At 41.8% G+C, this 24,148-nt stretch overlaps 1 protein-coding gene across 2 annotated transcripts in view; it reads right to left on the bottom strand.

Annotated features, from left to right (window-relative positions):
* The window catches only part of COL4A5 (collagen type IV alpha 5 chain), a 296,097-nt gene that overhangs the window by 158,896 nt on the left and 113,053 nt on the right, over positions 1–24,148 (bottom strand). For both annotated transcript variants that reach the window (XM_068251138.1, XM_068251139.1), the window contains exons 4-10: positions 21,030–21,074; positions 17,558–17,602; positions 17,324–17,386; positions 15,363–15,416; positions 11,693–11,719; positions 6,530–6,610; positions 1,935–1,997 (exon numbers count right to left, since the gene is read on the bottom strand). In XM_068251138.1, coding sequence (XP_068107239.1) covers positions 1,935–1,997; positions 6,530–6,610; positions 11,693–11,719; positions 15,363–15,416; positions 17,324–17,386; positions 17,558–17,602; positions 21,030–21,074 — 378 coding nt within the window. The remainder of the gene's footprint in view (positions 1–1,934; positions 1,998–6,529; positions 6,611–11,692; positions 11,720–15,362; positions 15,417–17,323; positions 17,387–17,557; positions 17,603–21,029; positions 21,075–24,148) is intronic.

Genomic DNA, 24,148 nt, shown 5'->3' on the forward strand with positions numbered 1-24,148 from the left:
CACTCCAGTGGGAACTCCAGGCAATGGCCACAGTTAATGGAATAGAATAATTGCCCCACTATGTATCCATATAGTCGGGGCCAACATGGCATATATCCTAGGAGTGATGACAGTTCACATATCCACATAGGGGAAATAAAGGATGGGTCTCACCAATCACAGATACTGGCATTTCTTTGGCCACAACAGTTCATAGTAGATGGGTGATATCACCGACTTTACTGCCAAAATAAGATATATCTCTCATCTCAAAACTGTGCTTTTGCCCATGCAGGCTGATATTGCCAGAACAGCTGAGTTGGCCAGCATGGTGCTATGCCATACAAAACAATACCAGCACACATGGTCCATGAGGTGGAGGAGCAGTGCATGAAACTTACCAACCACCACCTTACAAAGCCCATTTGTCCATGTCGAGGACAAGAGGCTCATCTCCACCTTGGTGCTTGCTTTGGAAGGTGAAGATAACTTCCCTCATGCATGTGAAGCTAAGCCCTGGTGGCAGAGTGTAATTCAAGAGTCCCCTTTAATAATAAGGGGGTACTCAGATGTCCCTCAACCAGGTAAATAGGTAAAAGAGATCTTTTTTTAAACCCCTAACAATGTATAACAAAGCAATAGAAATTGCTCACTTTGTCTATAGCCACTTTTCTAAAGTGCCAGGCAAGACAAAATTTGTGCATTCATCATGAGAATTAATTTAACACATAAATAAGCTGGCAACTTGTCTTCAGTGCAGGGATGATAAGAGATTTGCCAACAGGGAGTACTTCCCACCTGGAAATAAATCAGGTCCTGGGGCGTCTAATGCCAATGCCGCCAGAAAATACACACCTTTAGTCTAATGTTGGCTCAACATATAAGTTTTACAGCTGAGGCAATATGTTTGAGCTGTGGTAAAGTGCACATGTTAGTGGAGTAGTTAATGAGCTGTAAGGTGTAATAGGATTTTACTTTTCATATAGAAGAATGATAGTGTCTTGCCAGCTTTATCTAGCCCAATCACAGTTAAAAACAAAACAGAACCCCCCCCCCCCCTCCAAACTAAACACTCAGCTTCAAACCCCAATTCACCCAAATGAAACATCTGGATTCTTACTACATCTGGTGTACAGATGCAGTGAACTGTCCACTGGGTATGCACCTGTTATGTAGCAGATCCTCTCTGTCCCTTCTCACAGTGTGATAGAAAAGGTGCTGCTAATGACATGACAGTATTGTCAGTCAGCTGGGTGTGGGGGGACTCAGGATCTAAACAATGTTTTGAGGTTTCATAGACCGTAATACTGGGCACACACAATACGTTTTTTCCGCTCGATTCTCAGCTCAATTCTCTTGTCTTCTGCTTGTTTTTCTTATCTTTTTTCATTCACTTCTATGAGAAATCGTGCAGGAAAACGATAGAGAGCAATATTGGGCATGACGGGATTTATCAATCGAACACATCCATCGAGCGGAAAAACGTAATGTGTGTACCTAGCATTAGCTGTCCAGATAAAGCCCGCCACCTGCAGGTGTAAAACAGTAATTCAAATAATTTCATATTTGATGTTACATTCCCTGTTTGCTGAGGAAAGCAAATCCCCAACAATTATTTTAGTTTTTTAAATTTGTATAAATAGTAAACTTGCTTCATGCAGCATTTTGGCATTGATCACGTTGCGATTCTAGTTCCCCTGAGAGGAATCGCAATCACCCAAAAATTGACAAAAATTTGTGCTGCAAAATCACAATAGTCTAGTTTTGTGATCTGAGTGTGCACCGGCCCCAAGGCAGTGTTCACAGTGAAATTATTGGCTATTGGCAAGGATCATAGGTTGGTGTTCACACTAGAACTAGTTGCTTACTATAACCTTACGTAGCAGCAACTAGCTAGAATTCACCATAACATTAAGCAGTCAATTTCATTTTATTCATAGAAATCAAAACTGTACCGGTAAACCTGCAGGTCCTGGACGGCCGGAAGGACCCTGTATCCCTGGGGGACCCAACAAACCCTGAAAACAGATACAGAAAGTTGCTCAGAAACAAAGATTTAAATGATCAATGCAAATTTAGATACAATGATATATATTAAGCCATCACAAGCTGTTTCCTTTAAAGGGACTCTGTAACAAAAATGTCATTGTGTTTTCTACCATCCTACAGGTTCCTAAACCTATTATAATGTGCTCTGGCTTACTGCAGCACTTTCTACCATCATTATCTCTGTAATAAATCAGCTTATCTTTCCCCTGTCGGACTTGTCCTCCTGTGTCTGGAAGGCTGCCAACTCTTCAGTGTGATCTGCTATGCATGCCCCCTCTATGCACATTCCCCTGTGTGTGTGTATTATTTACATTAGCCAGCTTTTCTCTGCTCTCTTATCTTTTACAAGCTGGATAATTCCTCTGTTCACATACTGATGAGTCACATACTGCAGAATTACAGACAACCAGGCAGAGCTGTCTGTAAGAAGAAACAAACAATCAGCTTGTAACTCTTCAGTGAGGTGCAGGGGAAAGAAACACACAAATGATCTCTTGAGATTCAAAAGGAAGGCTGTATACAGCCTGCTTGTGTATGGATGTATTTTCTATGTGTGGACATACTGTATATCAACCTACTACCTGTTTTGGTGGCCATTTTGTTTGTTTACAAACAAACTTTTTAAAACTTTTTAACTACTTTTCATGCGGCGGGGAGCGGCGAAATTGTGACAGAGGGGAATAGGAGATGTTTCCTAACACACTGGTATGTTTACTTTTGTGTGATTTTAACAATACAGATTCTCTTTAAACCCATTAGCAGCTTCAAAGGAATTGTCTCTTTGAGATAAGAACACTGCTTTTGACCTCAGCCTGCAGAACTCATTGTGCTCTAAATTCTTGGAATGCTTTGATGTCTCTCTGCTAGCAGAGGATATAGAAACTGAAAGCAGAGATCCTCTATTGTTTTACACTGCCCCCTAGTGACAAGTGGCCATAAATACACATTACAGCAGTACTACGGTAATTAGTTGCAAGGAAAAATAACAAATAAGAAATACAAAAAAAAAATGTGCTAAAATAAATTGGCCAGGAGCACTTGCAAGCCTCTAAATAAATTGGCTGCTAAAGGGTTAAACAATACTGGTGCCATTATATTTGTTTACTCACCATGGGATATTTTCACACAAAAAAAACTGAAAAATGTACATGCACTATCTGTACACATACATTTTACCAGATTTTTAGTGAACAGGCCCCCATGTGAGTCGATACAACAATCTAGAAGAATGCTAACTAAGCTTATGTGCCCAGCAGCAGTATAAGGATAAACAAATCTGTTTTTGGGGTTTTGGTAGCTTTTAACCTTTTTTGAAGTGTTTTCAGGTTTACAAACTGTTGTTGAATCAGTATGATTTTAAAGGACACCTGGAGTTAGAGGGATATGGAGGCTGCCATATTTATTTCCTTTTAAACAGTGAAAATTTCCTGGCTGTCCTGCTAATCCTCTGCCTCTAATACTTTTAGCCACAGACCCTGAACAAGCATGCCGATCAGAAGTTTGATTGGATTTGCTGCATGCTTGTTTCAGGTGTGTGATTCAGACACTACTGGGGGTTGAATGATCAGCAGGATAGCCAGGCAACTGGTGTTGTTTAAAAGGAAATTAATATGACAGCCTCCAAAACCCTCTCATATAAGATATCCTCTAATTGTGTTTTAAGCACTGTTCATAGATCCTAGATTGATGAATGGAAGTGTCAATAATTCTCACTATTTCAAGTCCATCGTGTAAAATGAAACTATGGTCAATATTCACTAATTATCAGTAAGGTTACCAAGCACAAGGAGCACACAGAAATTTTACTGTTACTTACACCGACTACATAACATGTGCTGCATCATTAGCACAACCCCTATTACCTTGGTAACATGAACATTGCTATGGCAATTTCTGCTCTGCAAATAGCATACAGTGCATCACCCTAGCAACACTTACTTATTCATGCAGGTTGTGCTAATTGTTCAAAACGCGCTACATAGTCAGCGTAAGTAGCGGTAAACTTGCTGTGTGCAATCTGCTAATGGCTTCTCTATCGGTATTTAGTGAATAAGGTCCTATGTCACAGTAATGTGACATAACCATCTCTCACCATTATCCCCTTAAATTAAAAAGTACGATGTATTTTAAAAGATATTTTGTATTAAAAATCTTCATTAGGAGGTTTCAGGGCTGGCCCTGTATAATATAAGAACATCAGTTTTACACTATGTTGAGCCTGTTTGAGTCTTAGGACTGTGGTTGCTGGAGGAAAAATTTTGATGTTGTCTGCAGAGCGCTATTTTCTGGTCTGTGCCGGGTCAGCCACAATGTTTGGTGAGAGGCTTTATTGATTGCTTGGTGGAGGTGCACTGGGTGCCAGTATACCAACTGGGGAGCAGTGGTGATATTTTATACATCTTTGCCATACAGTATTACACTATTGCAGTGTCATTTTATTTTTTCATGCCTGGAGCATTGAAAAGGAGAAGGAATACACTTAAATAGCCTGATTACTTGCTGGGCCATAAGCGCTGTTTGCTGATCCTGATTCGGTCAGCTTAACATCTGGTGAGCACACTTATACTATTATTACAGGAAGACTGTGACGTTTCTTATTACTGTTATCCTCAAGGACATTGGAAGGAAGCTTTCTTGGACTTTGGGGACTGTTATTTATTTATATATAGATGAAGGGAGATTTATGTGTGAGACAGTGGAAATCTGCATTCTTAATTGTGTTGCTGAGCGCCCTGTAACTACTCTGTAATTTATATTTAAAGTCATACACACACTTGAAACACAGGTGCGATCCAAGTCAAACGAGCCAAATACTTCTACAGGAAATTACTGGAGGAGCGCACATTGAGGGTTTTATTGGTTTTGATTAATCGGGAAGGGTTTCTTTTTTAACTTCAATGTTGACCTGATTCTTCCCCTTGGTCCAATAACTGTTGCCCTGATGGCAGCAGAGTTTTCATTGAATAAAACTGAAGGTTCTGCTCTGTTTGTATCAGAGCACCTATTGAGGTCTTGCTTTTCCTGGCACCTGACCACCTAAAGCTAATAACTATATACCGTAAGTTATGTTTTGTCTTTAGAACAGCAACAGGCATAAGGCAGTCTGCAGCTATGTGTAACAGTCTAAAATTGGCAAGGCGTTATTTCAATTTTAGACAATTCCAGGTCAGAAGAACACAATATTCAACAATTTGTTCTCAATAGGTCTACAGAATTTTACATTTTTTTGCTTGCTGGTTCGATTTCAAGTTTTAGCTCTCTAAATTCAATAGATTTGATTTACAGCCTGTATTTAATATGATATAGCAAGGATCCTACCTGAGATAGGGGGGCGGGAGAGGCTTAATTTTAAGGCTTTAATATAATATACCAATCTATAGGGTTTACTATTTTCCAGAAATCAGATTGTCAGACTAAGTTCATGCTTAAGGTGGCCACACATTATACAATTTTTTAATATCTGTTCAATTCAAGAATAGCAATCAATTTTTCTGACTAATTGTAACATTTCAAAAATCTAACCAATGTACCACACACAAATATGTTCAATTTTTCCTCAACTATGATAAAAATGATTGGAAACTCTAAGAAAATTGCTTGAGTGTATAAATTAATAAATTGACAATCTACCACACACCATTCAGTTTTCATGAAAAATTGATCAGAAGAATCCACCATTCCTGATCGAATAAAAAAAAAAAAATAGAATCTTTTTACTGAATTGCCGTAAAATCAGATCATTTTATTGTTTCATGTGTGGCCACCTATATGTAGCTACCCTGTAAAATGTATTTGGATTCTTACTAGGATCAGGAGGTACATATATGAGTAACCACTCTGTGGTTAACCAATTACACCTATTAGAGATCGGGAACCTACTGAAATATGGAATTATGTGTACCTCAGAACAGCTGATGGGTTAAGATCCCAACTAAATCAATTTTTTACAAGATAGTAACACAGACGTAAGAATTTAGCCTGGGAAATTTTTCTTTTCTATTTTTTTAAATATCTCTATAAGAGAAAATGTAATTAAGAATTTTCTAAGTAAAACTTGAAGAACAAACCATATTGTGCTCCATATCATATAAAAGCCCGGAAAAAATGTTTTATAAAGAGACTCAAAGCACCCTCCATCCCAGTTTGGCACAAAAGAAATGTCAAATAAATAAAACTACTTCATGCAATTTCAGGAGTATTCTGGGAATTCTAAAATGCTGAAATCAAAACAAAAAAACACTGACATAATTAAAATTTAGTATGATTTCACTTGGCCATAATAACAGCAAGTAGCAAAAAATATTATAACCCCCCCCCCCAAAAAAAAAAAACATCTGAGTCAGTCGGAAAATATTCCATTTGAAATGGAAGGACCTTTTAATAATAAAATAACCAGAGAAGACATGCTCATTTCACAAACGGACTCTGGAACATTGCATTGTTTTTTAATGCACCAAAAAAGGATTTGTGGGAAAAAAACAGTGGTTGTGTAGAAACTTACTGGTAAACCTGGAAGACCTGGAAGTCCAGCATCACCTTTTAATCCTGCCTGCGAAACAGAAATAATTTCTCCTGGCTCCCCCTAGAGGACAGATTAACACAATGCATCAACATATACAATGGGCCTATTTTTATTACAGTGTACATACATGTGACCTCTGGTGGTTGCAAAACAAACAGCATCTAAAGCTCTTTCTTCCACCAGACAGAACATGAACATGTAAATACAACATTTTTAGGTTCTCCTAAGTGAAATTATAATTATAATTGTATTTCACATCACTTTACTTAGAGCTCCTCAAAGAGCATCACCATTAATGCCTTTAGGGTTAATTCTCAGGAAAGTTAAATAACCTAGATGTGTGTGATTTGGGGATATGGGTGATAACCTGACCACCCAGAGGACTCAAACATGGAAGGAGCATACATACTCAATGTACAGGGTTTTCTGTGGGAATTAACTCGAGGAACTGTCAGGAAAAACATGCTGAGCCACTGTGCTGCCCATCATATTTAAATTTGTTGGATGTTTCAATTTACCCAGTTTTTAAGTATGTGGATGATGCAGTGTTAGTTTAGTTTTCAACAGTGCTAATTGATTGGATGTCCTGCTGTTCTTTCTGTTTGTAACTTAAAGTGTGCTAGAGCTGAAGCTCAGGTATGAAAGTTTAGATTTACTTAAGAAAAAGGAAGCCTCCAGATCCTAATGAGGCTCCCCTCACTGTCCTCTGGCCCCTCGTCACTGAGCGTCGACCCTCCAAATATTACTGACAATGGCTTGTTGGTAATCTGATCAGGGCCGCAGTCCTCTTCAAGCACGAGCGCGGGTACTGTGCCTGCGTGAGCACGGCTGCGCTTGCACAGTAAACTTGCACAAGCAGCTCTGTACTACTGAACAGGTGTGGCAGTGCTTGTGTGGCTGCAGCATGGCCATCTTGGCAGAAGAGGAGAGTGGCCTTGATCAGCAGGAGGGTTCCCGGGTGGTAACGGGGGACCAGAGGACAGTGACAAAAGCCGTGTTAGAGTCCAGAAGTTTTATAAATTATGACCTTAGGTTCTCTGTAACCACTTCCGTACCAGCAGTCTCTGCCCCCTTAAAGAGAACCTGAACTGAAAATAAAAAAGTCAAAATAAACATACACAGGTCATACATAACTCCCATGTAGTCTGGTCATCAATCTCTTTCTCCTCTCCCGCATCTTGTTTGTTCACCGTGATCAATGGAATTCTCTGTCCTCCATTTTGAAAATAGCCATTACCCCATAACAGCTTCCTGGTCAGCACATTGCTGCTAAACTGTAATATTGCCCACTTGAGCCATAGGGAAACATGGACATTACCTTGCACATTCAGTTGTAACTGACAGCTGCTGATATATAACTGACAGCAACTGGTATATTTCAGTTCTGACAAAATATTGTCAGTCACTGTAAGAAGAAAATGGTGAGCTTCTGAGAGGAACTGATGGCGAGGTTAGTATGTAATATTCATTTGCAGCTACATCATGTGTTTATTTTAAATATTTTTACTCAGTTCAGGTTCCCATTAAGGACCAGAGACTGGTGGTACAGTAAATGTCCGCCTCCCGAAGAAATCGCCGCACATACCCACCACTCTCACCGGTCACGACGGTACCCCATCGCCGCAGGCTCCTCTCTCTGCCGTCTCTATGATGGCAGAGTGCTGACAGCCGACAGGAGCCGCTTTTTATTGGCTCCTGACACTGTCTGTCAATGGAAGCCAATGTGATTGGCTATCCTTGATCACGTAGTCAGGAGCCAATGAAAGTGGCTCCTGACTTGCTTGCAGAGCTCTGCCATCTTATAGACGGCAGAGCGAGCAAATTGCAGCAGGTGCAGGGCGGCAAGATCAGCAGTAACACGCGATTCATTGCGACGTTGAATCTACACCTAGTCAGAACCGCAGCACCACCTGCTGGACATAAATTCGTACTGCGTTGGTCAGGAACCAGTTAAAGGGATACTGTAGGGGGGTCGGGGGAAAATGAGTTGAACTTACCTGGGGCTTCTAATGGTCCCCCGCAGACATCCTGTGCCCACGCAGCCACTCACCGATGCTCCAGCCCCGCCTCTGGTTCACTTCTGGAATTTCAGACTTTAAAGTCTGAAAACCACTGCGCTTGCGTTGCCGTGTCCTCGCTCCCCCTGATGTCACCAGGAACATACGGCGCAGGCACAGACCATACTGGGCATGCGCAGTACCCTCCTGGTGACATCAGGGGCAGTTAGGACACGGCAACGCAGGCGCAGTGGTTTTCAGACTTTAAAGTCTGAAATTCCAGAAGTGAACCAGAGGCGGGTCCGGAGCATTGGGGAGTGGCTGCATGGGCACAGGATGTCTGTGGGGGACCATTAGAAGCCCCGGGTAACTTTAACTCATTTCCCCCCGACCCCCCTACAGTATCCCTTTAAGGTTCTAATTATGGTATTCTAGGCATAAGATCCACATGACAGCCAGGTCATTTTCATTGTTTAAAAGAAAGCAAATATGGCAGCCTTCATATTCATCCCACTAACTTCTATGCTTCCACCAACCATGTCATTTAGAAGATTTGATAATTTAAGACCAGAGGATCTGCATTACATCCAGTGATATAGTATGTACTAGACAGACAGCAGCAATGGCAGTCTACAAAATCAGTGAATTGAAGCAGATTAACTAATCCTATATATAATTTCAGATCTGTGTTCTGGCAGCATCACCATACAAAATGAAGGCTCTGACTTAGATGAGTACAGAGATAATGAGAAAAATAATGTCATTTGATAAAGCCTTAAAGGGAAGGTTCAGGGACTGTTAAAAAAAAATAAAAATCCGCATCCACTTACCTGGGGCTTCCTCCAGCCCGTGGCAGGCAGGCTCAGCCGTTCTGAGCCTGCGCAGTAAAGCCCGGAGGACGTCCGATGACGTCAGCGCGCCGCCGTGAGGCGCATTTTGGAACGCGGAAGGAGCCCGACCTGGCCGCCGGCCTGGCCAGGTCGGGTCGGCCACCGGCAGCCTGCAGAGCGGCGCCGAGGGCACCTCCTGCCTGCCACGGGCTGGAGGAAGCCCCAGGTAAGTGGATGCAGATTTTTTTTTTTTAACAGTCCCTGAACCTTCCCTTTAAAACAGTATTGATTATGAATAGAATTTATCTTCTCGTTATCTGGCACATATTTCAGTTTTAAAACTGCTGTTTGGAAAATAAATGGAAGAGACTTACAATTTAGCAGTGGAATTTCCTGCTTTAATTCTGTTTTACATAAATATAATCCTTGTTTCAGAGCAGTTTTCCACTTCTATTCTAAGTGGAACTGAAGATCTATACACAGTATGTGTACAGTATTAACACCAGTTGAGCTTCAGCAGGATTTATTAGCCAGGAAATTCAGAAAGTGTTTCAGCAATTTGGCTCCACCCGCTCCCTTCACATGACAAGCGTTCTAACCTCTGTACTGATGCAGAAGCAAAAGGATTGATGTCCAAAATACTAGCTCTGATAGGGTGTTCAATGTAAAACTGTTTCAAAGAATGCACCTCTGAGAGATACGCACGTGTTCTTAGGGCAACTCTACTGTTTTTTATTTATTTCATTTCAAACTCATAACTTCCTCTCTGCTCTAAAAGATTATAACATTATAACCTTTATGGAAAAAAAACAATTCTTTGTTACAATTTATGGAGATCCTAAAAAAAAAAACAGAAATTTTAGCTTGGCTTCACTTTGCAGGGAACACTGAAAAGGTTAAGGCCTCGTTCACATCAGGGCCGTTTCTGTGCGCTTTCCACAGCGCACTGCCCTGTGCGTTCAGCAAGGTATTGATTTTTCCATGTAACTAAATGTAGCTGGTTCACATCTATGCGCTGCGCTGAGCAGCGTTACAGAAACGTAGTGTTGCAGGCATTTCTGTGCGTTGAGCTGGAAAGCGCACAGCAATGCAAGTGAATGGGTCCGCTTTTTTAGCGCATAGAAGCGCGTACAAGCGCATAGAAGCGCATGCGTTTTTTACCCCTAATTGGAGAAAAAAATACATTTACATACAAAAACAAAGTTTTATTGACAACTGCTGCTGCTACAGTAAGCAAAACGTGCTTTAAAGAAGCGCAGCGCAACGCACAGAAACGCGGACTAAAGCGCGCACAAGCGCATGCGTTTTTTACCATGCGCTTTAACACGTTTTTCAGCGCAGCAGATGTGAACGAGGCCTAAGCCTCAGTGTTTACTGTATGAAGAGAGATGCCTTGGCAGAGCTATTGCAGTCTATTCACAACTGCTGATAAGAACTAACTAGATACTCTGATCTGGCTAAACAAATGGTGAACACAGAGCAGTGAATTTCTTCAGCAGCGATATGTGGAATAAAGACCTTTCATTGTGTGCTGTGCAAGAGTTCAGGTCCGCTTTAAGTATGGGATTATACACTCAAAAGAGCCAATATGAGCTCAGCACTGACAACTCAGCTGGATTTGTGTTGGCTCCAAAGCTGTAAGTACCTGTACTACTGTATTGCCATCTGAATGGCAGCAAAAGCAATCAGTTGTATATACCTTTTATTCCTAATCAAATTTTAAACACTATTTATTTTATCTATACACTCAACTCAACAGGAAATACCATTCCAGCTCTACGGCAACAACACAGTACAGTGACTTTCTCACATTTGTGACATGACTAAGGGCTGGTGCACACCAAAACCCGCTAGCAGATCCGCAAAACGCTAGCAGATTTTTAAACGCTTTTTTTAATTTTTATGAGGCGTTTTGCTAGCGTTTTGCGGATTGCTGCTGCGGTTTTCAGTATAGTAGATTTCATATATTGTTACAGTAAAGCTGTTACTGAACAGCTTCTGTAACAAAAACGCCGGCAAAACCGCTCTGAACTGCCGTTTTTCAGAGCGGTTTGCGTTTTTTCCTATACTTAACATTGAGGCAGAAACGCACCCGCAATCCAAAAAATGCCTCACCCAGGCATTTTTCGTTTCTGCAAAACGCCTGCCGCTCTGGTGTGCACCACCCCATTGAGATACATTGACCAAGCAGATCCGCAGCCGCAAGCGGATCTGAAAACGCCCAAAAAGCCGCTCGGTGTGCACCAGCCCTAAAACAGAAATAAAACCTAACAGTGTGCAATTTTAACTATAACTGTATATATTTCTTAACTTACTTTTAAACCTGGAAATCCTGGAGGACCCTGAAAACAAGAGAAACAAGTGTAAGTTTCATAAACATATGTTTGGAAATCAGCAAGCAAATATTTCCATGTTAGGCACCAAGTGATATGCCTTAATGCAATCACTGCCATCCTGAAGACAGTTAAAAAGTTTACAGCCTTCAACTGGGCCCACTAGACTAGTGAGTGAGGGCTGCATAAGGGTTAACAAATGGGCATTTGTATGATGCCAGTCACGTGCATGCATCCATAGGGACAAGTTTAATTTGATAAACCCACAAATACACACTACAATTCAAAAAGAAAAACATTTTCAAAGCAGATGCTCGATCACAAGGCAAAATGACCTAGGAAACAATTGTAAACTCTTCACACTTGACCAGGGCTGTGGAGTCAGTACAAAAATCATGCAACTCCAACTCCTCAGTTTATGAAACCAGCGACTCCAGGTACCCAAAACTGCTCCGGCTCAGACTTCTTGACTCCGACTCCACAGCCCTTGCAGGGTTATGGAGTGGGTAATAAATCATTAATAAATAAATAATTCCACTCCAACTTTGATTCCTCAGTTTATGAAACCACTGACTCCTACTCCAGGTACCCCCAAATTGCTCCGAGTCCTCCGACTCCGAAGCCCTGCAGGTGACAGCACACATTTTAAGAAAAAGGCCACGATCACAAGGTAGCTAATGTTCCTGACCCAAAAGGACATCAGTAAAAGCAGCCCATAGCAGCGTTCTATGTGGATCTTTTCCCTGTTGGGTCTTCACTGTTGAGCAGAATTCCAAAGGAGGGAGTAGCTATGTAGAATCCAGGGAACACACGCCACCAAAATGTGATCAAGTAATAATGTAACTACATCCTGCTTCTGTGTAATTCTGACTACTAGGGACTTCAACTCCCTATATCAACCACCTACAATTCAGAATCTAGTTTTGAATGAAGTTTATATATGTTACGGCCAGAACCCGAAGTGTGGCCACTTCTAGTTCTGGCCGGCCACTTCGGGTTCTGGCCGGCCAATATGCGAAGTGGCCGCAGCGCTGCGGCCAATGTGAGAAATGGAATGTTTACAGCCGTCTCGCCCGGCCAAATTGATGACAAACTTGCTTAATTTTAATGAAATGTAGCCGGCGGCAATGTCATAGAATAGATGAAGCCGCCGGCTTTCGCGCACTGCCTCTCCCCGATCCCCCCCTCCCTCCTCTCGCCGCCGCCTCCCATTACAATACGTAGCAGCCGGGCGGGGACATGCAGCCGGAGAGTCGTTCGTCGCAGCAGGGGCAGCAGAGCGGGGGAGGCTGCAGACATCGCTTCTGCCAGCACCCCGCTCTGCAGGAACGGCAGGATTCCCCTGCCGCGACGAACGACTCTCCGGCTGCATGTCCCCGCCCGGCTGCTATGTATTGTAATGGGAGGCGGGGAGAGGAGGGAGGGTGGATCGGGGAGAGGCAGTGCGCGAAAGCCGGCGGCTTCATCTATGACATTGCCGCCGGCTACATTTCATTACAATTAAGCATCATCAATTTGGCCGCGGCGAGACGGCGTCAACAAAACATTTCTCACATTGGCCGCAGCGCTGCGGCCACTTCGCGCATTGGCCGGCCAGAACCCGAAGTGGCCGGCCAGAACTAGAAGTGGCCACACTTCGGGTTCTGGCCGTAACATATATAAGAGAAAGATGCTGAAGTGTACATTACATGTTTAAATCAAATGCTATTTTTCTCTTTTTTAAACACTACATATGGTATGCAACTATGTGGACAAACTGTCAGGCAAATTATAACTGAGTGATTATTTTCCTTGCATCTATTAAATAAAACCAACCCATGACACTACATTTCCTTCTCAATATATATTGTCTGGAATCGACCCAGCATGAAGAATTTTTGCAATGAGAAATTCAGTGCCTTATAATGACATAAAATGTTTGGCTTATATTTAGAATATGGATTTAAATGTCATGAACAATGTTATGTTCCGTTCTAGAGCACCTATCCGAAAATTGTGTGCATAGGCATTAAATGTATGGACAACTGCATATTTTTTCATTCTTCCTTTTGGGTTGGGGAAATTTTTTTGGTGAATCAGGAAAAGGTAATAAAGAATACTGATAGAAATTTTAAGAGATTGGATTTTATATGAGGTTAATTATTGCTCTCCCCTACACAGCTTGCAAGGAAGCATAACTGGTAGAATCAACCAAACATGACAGTATTCTATTTCTAAAGCACACAAAGACTATTGCATCTCAGATCAGTAATGTGTAACAACATCTGATGAACAAAGTAGTGATATTCACCACCTGGATCTCAGCAGTAACAAAACTGAACCCTGTTTCTTGCTTGGCTAAATTAAACCTCGCTGAGAAGCACTTGTAAGGTCTGCTTAGGCTGTGTCCTGCTAATTGTGGGTAGAAATAGAATTGTTCTTGTAAATTCCACTAGCTGGTGCCGCAATTAGCTTTAAAAAACACAAAACAGATGGTAGGGTAACCAAGACCAGAGTTCATGCAGAATTCATTGAATGCAGGTTTACCAAGATTTTTGTATCCCACCAAACATTGACCCCGGTCATACATACTGCGCATGCGCAGTATGTCAGGTCGGTGCAATGTGACCGCGTTCCTTGCTCGTGCACATAGAAGGAGACGAGCAGAACGTGGTCATAAGTCGCTGACCTGACAAACTGCGCATGCACAGCATGTATGTCCGGGTCAAAGGGCTCTGACCATGCCAAACTATGGGCACAGAAGCGGGGCTTATACATGTAAACAGAGGGGGCACTGGCACACAGAAGGTGTGGAAAGAGTTTGCACACCTCCTCACACACTAATATGTGTCCATTTTTTTTATTTCTAATTCAACTGAGGTATGCTCTAATTCATGATTTATCTTTCCTTGCACTAAACTGCATTAAGCAGAATGACGTATAAAGTCTTACCGCGGGATGAGGAGCGCTGAATGCAATACATTATAAGCGTTACACTCTACTCATTGTGCATAAGACTTTACACAAGTATGTCTGCTTAACGCAGTTTTGCGCATACATCCCATTATCTATCATAACGTGATGATCCCCTCATATCTGTTGATATGATGAATTATCTCTCCTTGACCCATATTTCTAACTTTTTCTCCTGAGTTTTCTCCTGGGAGATAATTGGAGGCCTTAAAAAGCATTTTGTTGAAAAGGTTTGAAAATATCACCTTGGAGAAAGAGTTAATTGCATATGGGCCCACATGCAATTAACTTTTTCTCCCAAGTTTTCTCCTAGGTGATATTTTCAAAATTGTCAATAAAGTGCCTTTTAAGCCACCAGCAAGCAAAAAAATACTCAAAATAATTTTGATAGTACTTTTTCAACTAAGTTTTGGTACTTTTTCAGTTGCAAAGTGCTGTAAAGTTATTTTAAAAAGAAGAACAAAAATTATCCCCTAGTAGAAAACTCAGGAGAAAAAGTAAATTGCATATGGGCCCTTATGTGTTTCATATGGGTCCTTATGTGTTTATCTAATATATTATCTCTCCATACAGTTGAGGTGACAAATAAGTAAGATGAGATAATTCCTGAAGTGCATTTTGTGACTCCCCCATTGGCCCGGTGTTCAGGAGTTATGTAAAGCACATAAAGCACAGTGTGAGCATATGATTTAGTTGTTACCTGTGGACCTGGTGGTCCTGGAAAACCTGAACTTCCTGGAAAACCGCGGTCTCCCTGTAGAAATTAGATGATTAGAGTTTTAAGACAAAAATACTTTGCAATCTACAAGTTTGTTGTAAGAATGGAAAAGGTTAGATAACAGCATATACTGAGGGGAAAGCATTCCTTCCAAGCACCTTTATCAGGATGATAAACAATCTGAGCTTGTAACTATGAAGCCTGGCTTCATTAAAATAACTCTAAATTCATGAGGAACCTCTAGTCTAGTTGTAACTAATACTATGGACTATCATATAAGCATATCCCCCTCACTGCCTATGCAGCGCCCCAGCACTTAACTCATTCTACTAAGAATGTTCCCCACAGGCATACAGTTATTTATACAGTTATGTAGGTAATACAACTATATTGCTTATTTTTCTGTACTGTAACAATTAAAAAACATCTCTGAGGCATATCTTTACTTTCTTTCTCAACCTTCCTAGTCATCTCCAAGTCGTTACATAAGTTGTATGACTCCAAACACTACTGTTGTCACCTTCACATGCAGCCTAACTTTGTGAGACAAACTGATGAAAAAAGTAAAATGTCATAACCTTTATAAAGTCTTATCTGAATGTTTAGAATAATACAATTTTATAAGGATTTGCTCTCTTTACAATTTGCCACTGGACTGCCAAATACTTAGTACTACAGCATTCTTCACCATTTTTAGAAGAAACTCTCATACAAATTACCAATGGTGCCTTTATCTACATTCTTTTGGTGTTCATTATACCATCACTTTCTAAAAACCTGGATGGTTGGTAGAAGCTGGTTGAATAATGAAAAAAATACTAAAATTAGTAAAACCTGCATGTCAAGCTTAGGTCCTCAGTGATAAGGGAGTAACAAAAGCCAAGCAAAATTGAAAGCAACAGGCAGAGATTCTAATCTATAGGGATAAACATATACCGTAACTGTGAGATGAAAATAAGGAAAGCAGGAGTTATTGTTCACAGTAAGCTATCCCAACAAAGGCCCCAACTCTCCCACCTTCATTGCAGAGTACATACCCATTCCTACAGAGAACAAACAAAGCACTGGAGGAGGTAAATACAACAAAGGAACCATCCAGGCTTAGTGATTCAAATTATGCCTTCTAGACAGCTTTATAAAAGCTCAGTGAATGTTCCATGTCCTCATGTATAATGGAGCAGACACCTGGAACACTACAGCCAGGATCACACAAACAGTTCCATATCCACCCACTGAGTACTCCATAGAGAGGAAGCACACACACAGCTCCCCAGTATCACATGTGCCTTGCCAATCACTGCCCTCCCCCTATGGTGCTAGTAATTTGCTCCGCATGCCATAATCCTTCCCAATCGCTCACATCCACTGACTGCCGCCCTTATTCTATGCTTCTCCCCTGCACTGTAGCATCATCAGCCAGCATACATCAGGGCTACCCACCTACTACTCTGGGACATCTGCTATCTGTAATGTAATTACTCACCTCCTACCCAAACCTTTGCTGTCTAAAATCCCAGTATGCAGTCACAGTCCCTCAACCCCTGCCCCATATGAGTTCACTTGTCTCTTCTAGATTCTACAACTTTTCCTCCACCCTGTTTATCTTTGTAATATCCACACAACATGGTCATCTGCTTCCCCCTCAACTGCAAGTACCTGAATCAAATATAAAGACTAGTCAGTGGGTGTCCCAATGTAGGAACTATAGGTGTGTTATCAACAATGATTGCTGTGTTTGGCAGGGAAATGGTTCTCAAGGTGGAAAAAACACAAACTCGGTTCTATATATAATGCGCTCTTACTCAGACTCCACCTACCCACTCTATGTATTTGATCCCTCTCCACTTCCTCAGTCTTTTATCTCTCTTATTATCCACCTTATCCCCTTACGACACCTGTCCTACCATCAGCATTGTCATAAATGGTAGTATACTGCAGTATACCTTTGTCCCATTGCATCCTGGAATGCCAGCAGGTCCGGGCGATCCGTCTTGTCCTGGCAAGCCCTGAATAGGAAAACATAAGTCTGTAAGTGGAATGTTACCTTTCATTCACAAATGGCAGAATATATATTATTATGTATTTACTGTAATATGGCACCTCAGTTTTACTTAATACTCACATAAGAGCACACAAAAATATGGAAACCGATATTAAATGGCGGATATTGTACTTACAGGCAATCCCGGTGCCCCTGGAAATCCTGGAGATCCTGGAGGTCCCTGAAAACCAAAACAAATAAACAGTTTGAAATCAGTAGTTGCAGTTTTGTTGCATCCAAGAACTACCATGACTAATGTAATGTGTCAGCTGCAAATGCCCTTATTCAATTCTCCTAGGAAATAATTTTTTATCTTCTATTTAAAATAACTTTTCAGCACTCTGTAACTGAAAAAAGTACAAAAAAGTAATTGGAAAAGTACTGTCAAAAGTATTCATATTTTCTTGCTTGCTGGTGGCTTAAAGGGATACCTAAACCTGTTTAAAAAAAAGAGTTTCACTTACCTGGGGTTTCTACCAGCCCCCAGGATTGGCCCTTTGAGTGAGACAGACAGCTGCAAGATTACCCAGCCTGGATCCAGCGATTAGCGCAGCCTCCCCGGACAGCTCTGCTCTTCTCTATGGGGAGGATCGAACATGACGTCATGCACAGACCCGATCCTCCCCATAGAGAGGACAGGAGATGTGCAGGGAGGCTAAGCGATTGCTGGATCCAGGGGGGTGTAATGTATTTAGCGGGCAATCGGGGGGATCAACAGTAATTGGGGGGATGCCGGCCACCACTACTAGCTAGCCTAGTGCTAGCTGAAGCTATTACAGCCATGGAATAAGTTAAAATGATACTGGGGGACTCCTGGGGACAGCGGGCGGTATGCCCGACACAGTGTCAGGCATACCGCAGGAGGTTAAGTGATTTTCCGCGCTAGTTCCTACACATCTTCAGACAGGAACCCAAGAAGTTAAACAGCCGAAGGTATTTAGGGGAAGCCTGTTTTGTTCCGATCGCTCTGCTGCTGCCTGGGGGGTTTAAAAGCATGTCCCTCCTGAGAAGGCTGCGGGTCCTATCAGATTCCATCATTCAGACTTGCAGGAGAACAGGGGCTGTTTCTATTGGCTCCCTGCTCTTGGCAGTCATAGCTGTCTCTGCTTCTGCTTGTGAGTCACAGCTCCCAGCACAGTCTCCTCACACAGACTCTGCATTCTTTTCACCACTTTAAAGCAGATAGTATTTTTTCATGGCTTTACCGCGGGTTGTAGGCTTTATGAATTGACATTTACTGACATGTGTTGAGGTATTTACCACACAAGTTGGTAATTTACCTCACTGCTCAGAAATTTCAGTTTTTCATGCGGTAACAGGCTTTATGAATTGACATTTTCCTAAGCGCTCGGTAAAGTCAGCTGTTTTCTGCATAACCGAATGCGGTAATGCTTTATGAATCAACGCCGTAGTGAGAGGGAACTTTCCGGTGGGTGTAGTACGCCGCGGACAACATCGGCTTGATTGACAGTGGCGCTTCATGCAGGTGCAGTAAGGACAACCTCGAGGTCGTCCTCTGCACCGTGTGGGGATCCTGAGCCGATGGCTGCGAACAGAGCTGTCAGCGTGGGACAGACAGGTGTGTGGGGCTGGAGAAAGCCCCAGGTAAGTAAATCAGATTTGCATTCATTTTGCTTGATGATTCCTTTAACCTCCCTGGCGTTCAATTGTTGCGGACTTTCGTCCGCGGGAGGACTATCTTTTAAAAAACTTGTTTTAAATCATGTAGCTAGCACTAGGCTAGCTACATATGTCTTCACATGTAGATAAAGCGTTTGAAGAGTGGCACTCCCTAACATGCAGTCCGCAGGTGCAAATGAAAATTGACAGGCAAATAAATGTTACTCTCACCGTTCCTCCAGTATCCCTTGATGTAATATACTCAGACGTGTGCACATCGGATCATCAATATGAAGAAAGGACTGCTATTGTGACCAGAAAAAAAGGGAAAAGAAGAACATCCGGGCACCTTCCGTCTTGAATTTTATTGCAATGTGATCACATCATGTCGGATTACATACCACTGGTGTGTACCACTGGAGCACAGCGTGACCAAGCGTCTAGCAAGACGCGAAACGGCCGTCGCAAGCCCCTATTGATGCCGGCACCCCCACCTCCATCTCACCACCACAAAACTGACCACCAGATGTACACACCAGTGGTATGTAACCCGACATGATGTGATCACATAGCTACATATGTCCCCTGATTGCCCCGGTGCTGTGTCCCGGCACCGATCGCCGCCGGCTATATTTACCGCATCAGGATCCCGTGAGAGCCGTAACTCCTTTATTCAACTTTGGTCGTCGCTATGGCAACGATCAGACATGACGTCATGCGCAGTCCCGATACTCGCCATAGCGACGCCTATTGGTGATGAAAGAGGCTGCTCCAGCGCGGGCTCCAGCGGGGGGGGGGGGGGGGGGGGGCTGGCGTTGGGGGGTACGTATAATGCAGCCAAACGGGGTGGGGAGTGGATCGGCAATCGGACAGCACATGTAGCTAGCCAAGTGCTAGCTACATGATGTACAAAAAGTTTTTTTTTTTTTTTTAAATCTCCCTGGGCCATGCTTTCCTCTCCGGCGGTAATGGACCAGCTGAGCTCGTCCATACCGCTCAGGGGGTTAACCTCCTTAGCGGTAACCCCGTGTGTGACACGGGGTAAGCCGCCGGAGGGTGCCGCTCAGGCCCTGCTGGGCCGATTTACTTAATTTTTTTTTTGCTGGACGCAGCTAGCACTTTGCTAGCTGCGCCAGCACCCCGATCGCCGCCGCCGCCGCGCCCGATCGCCGCTATCCGGTGCGGCGCGCGCCCCCCCCCAGACCCCGAGCGCTGCCTGGCCAATCAGTGCCAGGCAGCGCCGAGGGGTGGATCGGGTCTCCCACATGATTTAAAAAAAAAATAATTAAAAAAAAACTGCTGCGCTGCCCCCTGGCGATATTTTTCATACCGCCAAGGGGGTTAAGGCATGTGTAAAGTTTCTTGAAGTTTTTCTAAGCTGTGGCAATAAAATTGAATGTTAAGAAAGACTGACAGATTCAGAGGAAGCAGAGGCAGTAAAGGAATGTCGGGATACCTCGCAATGCTCTCACTGCACGGAACAGCTTGTAACAACGCAGTGACACTCAACACAGCCCTGCTTTTACCGCAAAGGTTTTTGTCAATGGGCTTTGGTAATTTACCAAACCTTTAAGACACCTGTGAACATTTTTATGAATTAGCACACAAAAGTCTAAAATACCGGATGCGGCATTTCCAGACCAAATTTCTTTCCCCACAGCCTTTTATGAATCGATCCCTACATGTTAAAGGCAACAGCCCAGAAAGGGGGAGATGTCTTAAATGGGAATGAATGTGGCAATGGAAACCCCAAAGCTGAATTCCTCTTCCTGTCACTAGTGACACCACAGGAAATCAGAGGAAAACTTCACAAGATAGTACTGTAGTACAGTTTAGACAAATGTTCTACCACTTCCTCATGCTATACAAGATAAATAGATGAAGATTGTTTGTCTGTAGTTCCACTTTAGAAAGTATAACTTTGCATTAAACAAGTATACGTGAATGGAAAGGTTTTTTAGCTGTGACACAGACATGCATTAACATACTCTTATTCCTTTGGGTCCAATAGGTCCTGAAAATCCATCATCACCCTAAAATAGAAAACAAGACAATATATGTTAAAGTTTCCGGTCATGTACAATTTTTTTATATCATTAATTCCATATGTTTATATCAGTACAAGTTGTCACACACTACAATGATCCTTCAAATTTTTGTCTCAAAAAGTATCACACATTATAAGTAAAGCCCATGTTACCAAAATATTATGCAGCTCTTGTTTTGGGCTGCGACCTATTAACAATAGCAATCGCTGAGGCAGGGAACGCAGTTGACTGTTTTCGTACATGTTTTCTGCACAGAAAAACTGAGAACTAATGTTAATCAATGGGCTAGTACACACTTAATATTTTGTTCGCGCGCAGAAAAAAAAACTGACATTCTGCATCATGACTGCACATTTTGTCAGTTTTTTGTATCAATTACATCAGCTGCTATGAAAAAATGCATGCGTTTTCCTGCATAGAGACACACTTGGTGTGCAGAAAAGTATGCAGGAAAACGCGCGCAGAAAACTGAAAGACAAGTGTGTTCCCTGCCTAAGCGTTTTTCAAAGCAATATTTGTAGCGGTTTGAAGGAATGTGATTTTTTTCCCCTGCAATCCTACAATTGCCGTCACTCCAAAAACAGGCAGCACATCTGAAATGTCATACAGATCGCAAGCACTGTAGTCATCCTCATAGGGTTCCACTGTCTTAGGGCTTTGCCAATAACCAGTAATCGCCATCAATTAGCAAGCACATTGAAAGCGATGCTAGTGGGTCTCAACTCTTAGCTAAATCTGGAGTGATTTTAATGCAGTTTTCACAGCGCTTTTGCTTTTATATACTTTCTACAGATTCGGAAAGGCTGCAAAAATGCTGCATGCTACAAACAAATCACCACAGTTTGAAATAGCCCATTGAATTACATGAACTAAGCTCTTTTCAAAAAGCCAACTTAACTGGCCATCTGCCATCACTGTACTGGCTGTGTGGCAGTTTTTGTTTTTCCTTGGTAGGCTTGTTCTGAGGTTAGCCTTGTTTAGCTGAATTGGTTAGGACCAGGTGCTGATTTTAGTGTCTGGCTGCTGGGTATTGCTAAACTACTGCTAGTAACAGTTAACCTATCCCACTATGCTTCGAATATCACAAAAATAATCAGCTCAGGAAAAACCTGGGAAGAGGCGACATGTTTACATGGGCTGCCATAACACCTATTTGTGTCACAGAAAATACATTTTATTTTTTTAGTCAATTGTTGCTATATATGTATAAAAATGACATTTCAGAAGTAATCTATAATTCTAAACTAAAAAAGCTTGGTGTAAACTAAAAAAGAGAGTTAGAAGCTATTACTGAGAGTTAGAAGCTATTACTGAATCCTCCTTTTAACATGATTCTACTGCCATCTAGTGAATTATATTGTTGCTACAAGTCGGAACCTGATGTGTTTTGAACTCATGCAAATAATGTGCAGTGCACACACCAATATGTGCTGCTGTATCTACTTATAATACGAAGTTATTTCCAGTTAGGGAATTTATCAGTTACAATATGCAAAATAAGGTTTAATCAGAAGCAGAATGAGTAGGTTGCACTGTTATGGGTATTGTGAATCATTATTTAAAGCCAATCACTAATGTTTCTAAGAGTCCTCCCGAGTGATATGTCCTCTTTATTTTCTTCCATATGCTTGGAGTGTCTATCTCCTTAAAATGAAGAAGGTATTTTTATTCCTTTTCCCAGTAAGGTACTTGCTGCCCGGCTGGACTTCATATAAAGTTAGACCCTAGTGTGGTTGTTTTATTCTTATTCTATACTGTTGGTTCTCTTTAGATTTATATCCCTACCGATTTATGTTATAAACCCCTACTCAAGCAACCTTTGCAAATTAATAGTTTTCTTATATTATATTTTGTTTGTAATAATGTCTAGCTCTGCGTCAGTACACTGACTGCATCTTTTCAGCACCTCCTTAAGGTGGCCACTAATGGTCCAATGGTCCAATTAAGTGATCAGAAATTCTGATCGGAAGAAAAATCGTTCAGTTAAATGAAAACATTTGTCCAGTTAAATGAATAATTGGAAGGTGACCCCCAGTGGGAAACAGAGGATTCTCGAGTGACAGCACTGGACAGGCCGTTGGAAGCCCCAGGTAAGTGAAACTTTTTTGTTTTTATATACCACCACAGAACCCCTTTAACTGTAGTGCAGTTCTAAAAATTCATACTAAACTGACACTATTAACTAGGAGTTACAAATTTTCTTATTATGCAGAACAGTTCCCCCTGCTGGTTAGAAATGTTTAAGAAGAAAAAACTGTTGGTAATGCTTTGATAAATCTGGCCCATTGTGTTTCTCTCTGTATTCTATAATTAAGATAGCATTTACATTCTCCCACTGAATTGCATCATGTCCCCATCATCAGTCATGCTCATGAACACACTGCACAAATACAGCAGTTTGGGTGAAAGTCAGTTGACATGCTATAAATGTAATGTGTACTGCACAAAAAATTTGGTTTTGGGGGATGTTTTAACAGTTATAGGTTTTTAAAATTATATTAACACATTAGCAGCTTCAATAGAGTTATCTTGTTTGAGATCAGTGCACTGCTTTTGACCTCAGTCAGCAGAACTTGTTGTGCTCTAAATTATTGGAATGCTTTGATCTCTCTCTATCTAGCAGAAAACATAGAAACGGAAAGCAAAAGTCCTCTATTTCTGTCTCACACTGCCCCCTAGTGACAAGTGGCCAAAAATACACATCATAGCAGTACTAATTAGAAGCAAGGACATATAACAAGTAAGAAATAAAAAAAATTGCTAAAATAAATTGACCTGGTGCATTTGCAAGCCTCTAAATAAATTGTCTGCTAAAGGGTTAAAATGCCACACATGCACTTTTTTTTATTTTACTAGCGATCAAAGATCTACTATTTCTCCTCTTGCAAAATGACAGCAGATAGTCCATGCAGAAAGAACATTTCTGCTCTAACTTCCAAGTATTCCTGTGGAAAAATTTGAGGTATTTGGTAACCTTATGCTTGGTACACACCATGCAATTTCCCGTCAGATAGACGGATTTAATCGATTATCTTCAACAGGTCTGATTTGATTTCCAA

Source organism: Hyperolius riggenbachi, chromosome 8, assembly GCF_040937935.1.
Source record: "Hyperolius riggenbachi isolate aHypRig1 chromosome 8, aHypRig1.pri, whole genome shotgun sequence".
Classification (NCBI taxonomy): Eukaryota; Metazoa; Chordata; class Amphibia; order Anura; family Hyperoliidae; genus Hyperolius; species Hyperolius riggenbachi.